Source organism: Petaurus breviceps, unplaced genomic scaffold (genome assembly GCF_028583685.1).
Source record: "Petaurus breviceps papuanus isolate PSGF00001 unplaced genomic scaffold, PetGlider_PUasm1.0 90760, whole genome shotgun sequence".
Taxonomy (NCBI): domain Eukaryota; kingdom Metazoa; phylum Chordata; class Mammalia; order Diprotodontia; family Petauridae; genus Petaurus; species Petaurus breviceps.
This window is the reverse complement of record NW_027187338.1, coordinates 2031726-2034478: the sequence shown is the minus strand read 5'-3', so window position 1 is coordinate 2034478 and position 2753 is coordinate 2031726. Positions and strand designations below refer to the sequence as shown.

Genomic DNA, 2753 nt, shown 5'->3' with positions numbered 1-2753 from the left:
TGTGTGTGTGTGTGTGTGTGTGTGTGTGTGTGTGTGTGTGTGTGTGTTTACAATTCACAGCCTGGTTTGGAGAAGGGACAAGTTGGAATAGGAGAGACCTATTGGTAGGAAGGTGAGAGGTGGTCAGGGCCTGGATTAAAATGGTGGCAAGAATGGAAAAGAGATGAGTAAGAGGTGGTAATGACAATTCAAAGAACATTTTGTTTCAAGTTACAGGCCCTGTGCTTAAAACCTGATGGTTGATTAGCCTCTGGGGGGACCCAGAGCAGATCATTTAATTCCCTCCTTTGTAAAATGGGTAGCCTTGGACTAGATGGCTTTAAGGTTCATTCCTTGCAGCTTTATATCTATGACTCTGTGCCTAAGATGTATTGAGAGTAGAATCAATGGGACTTGGTAACTGATTCCTCTGTGTGTGTGTGTGTGTGTGTGTGTGTGTGTGTGGTGTAGGGTGGGGAGGGTATCAAGATAGATTTGGGAGTCATCTGAAAGAAAGGGCTGAGGCCGTGGGAATGGAGAGAGAAGATCTATTAGGACAAAGCCATGAGGGAGGTAACCCTACCCCTAGGGTTACCAGGTGGAGAGAGGAAGGAGGCAGTGAAGGATGTCTTCCCTTCTTCTCCTGACCCCCCACCTCCCCTTCCCATATTCCCTCCCTTCTGTCTACACTAATAAGAAGAAGTCACACAGGCTACAATTCATGTTCAAGTCCCATTTATTTTAGAAGAACAAAACACTGAACATTAGTGGGGACAAGGTTCCAACTCCACTTTTCCCAGCCCTCTTTAACTCCTTCTCTCCAGGGTGGAGTGAGGCCATAACTAACTCAACCCTAAGTGAGGACACAGACAAGGAAGTCACAGCTTTTGAGTAGGGCCCAGTGGCTCCAATATGTGTGTGTGGGTGAGGGGCCAATATAGCACAGTATAAATCAACCTCTCTTCTCCCAAGGTTATTTTTAAGCCTGAGTCCAGGGTGGACACCTGGGAGCTTATCCACCAAGGCTTAGGGGACCCAGAGAGGAACATGACTTGGGAGTCCTGCTCCCTTGGACTTTTACAACAAGAACCCTCAATCCTGAAGGGATCTGACACTCCTCTCTCACAAGAGTCCCATTTTCTGTGTAGTCACTCCCCTCCCCATACCTCCAGGCTGGAAATGAAACAAGATGGGGGTGAGGTGGAGAGAAAAGACATGATCTGGGAATTCTGACCCATTGGGCCTCCACAACTGGATCTATATAAGCTCAGTACTGCTAACACTGTTGGCCTTTCCAGGATAGAATAAAGTTCGGTTGGTCCCAGGAATAGTCAATGAGCCATGATCGAAGGTCACGTACTACTCAGTTAGAGGTCTCTTTGGTGCCTGGGGAGGTCAGAGGTTCAAGAGGCCAGGCTCTGAAGTCCACAGGGAGGCCAGGCTCTGCAGCCCACAGGAAGGCCAGCCCCCACATTCATGGCTAGATCACTCCCTCTATAGTGGGAGGATTTATTCACATGCCATTTGGGAGGGAGGCACCTTCAAAACAAGAGACTAAGAAACATCTCCCCACCACTGCTCCCTGAAAAGTAGAGTTCTGCTTAGAATTTGTGGTGGTGGGGGTTAAGACTTGAGTTCCCTACACATACTGTTTCTTGGAAGCTGAGCTACTAGGGCGACTCGAGGGGTTGTCGCCAGCCTGGGGAGGCTGGGCAAGGTAGGGGCGCTCGGAGTGAGTCAGCAAGGGCCCTGACCCAGGTAGCATACCCCGCTTCTGGGGGGCCAGGCTCTCTTCTGCATTCAGGTTGGCCCAGTTCTGTTCGCTAGACAGCTTGTTGTAGGAAGGGCACGGAGGCGATGTGGGTGTCTCGTTCATGGGGAGGTAGAAGAACATCCGATCTGAATAGGGGTCTCCAGAATTACCAACACCAGCCCCGTCCCCCAGAGCAGCAGAGTAGGCCCTTGGCCGAGCCCTGGCCTGCCTAGCTCTCAGTTTGTGCCCCATACACCGGAAGCAGAGATGTGCCAGCTCTAGCAGGTTGAGCACTAGGGAGATCAACCCCACGACCAGCATGAAGATGATGAAGACGGTCTTTTCTGTGGGGCGGGACACAAAGCAGTCCACAAGGTGTGGGCAGGGGAGGCGTCGGCATACATACACGGGAGGCATCATCCAGCCATACAGGCGCCACTGCCCATAGAGGAAGCCCGCCTCCAGCAGGCTCTTACAGACCACGCTGGCCACATAGGTACCCATCAGTGCTCCCCGGATGCGCAGGTGCCCATCTTCAGCTACAGAGATCTTTGCCATCTGCCGCTCCACCGTGGCCAGGGCCTGCTCCACTCGTGGGTCCTTGGTCTGTAGTGCCCGAAGCTCACTCTCTTTCTGCCTCAGCCTTTCTTCTCGCCGGGACAGGTAGATGACATGACCCAGGTAGACCAGTGTGGGCGTGCTGACAAAGAGGAACTGCAGGACCCAGTATCGGATGTGGGAGATGGGGAAGGCCTGGTCATAGCACACGTTGGTGCAACCTGGTTGGGCTGTGTTACACTCAAAGTCTGACTGCTCATCTCCCCAGACAGACTCACCCGCCAGTCCCAGAATGAGGATCCGGAAGATGAATAGCACGGTCAGCCAGATCTTGCCTACCACGGTGGAGTGCTCCTGGACTTGGTCTAGCAGCTTCTCCAGGAAGCCCCAGTCACCCATTGCTCCACGGCCTTTCTGTGAGAGAGAGAGAGAGAGAGAGAGAGAGAGAGAGAGAGAGAGAGAG

At 52.4% G+C, this 2753-nt stretch overlaps 1 protein-coding gene across 5 annotated transcripts in view; it reads right to left on the bottom strand.

The window, feature by feature from the left end:
* Positions 1-697: 697 nt before the first annotated feature.
* The window catches only part of GJA4 (gap junction protein alpha 4), an 18349-nt gene continuing 16293 nt past the window's right edge, over positions 698-2753 (bottom strand). For 3 of the 5 annotated variants that reach the window (XM_069067885.1, XM_069067886.1, XM_069067887.1), the window contains one exon: positions 698-2704. In XM_069067885.1, the coding sequence (XP_068923986.1) occupies positions 1619-2704 (1086 nt within the window). In that variant the 3' untranslated portion in view covers positions 698-1618. The remainder of the gene's footprint in view (positions 2705-2753) is intronic. The other 2 variants (XM_069067888.1, XM_069067889.1) reach the window with 1 other exon arrangement.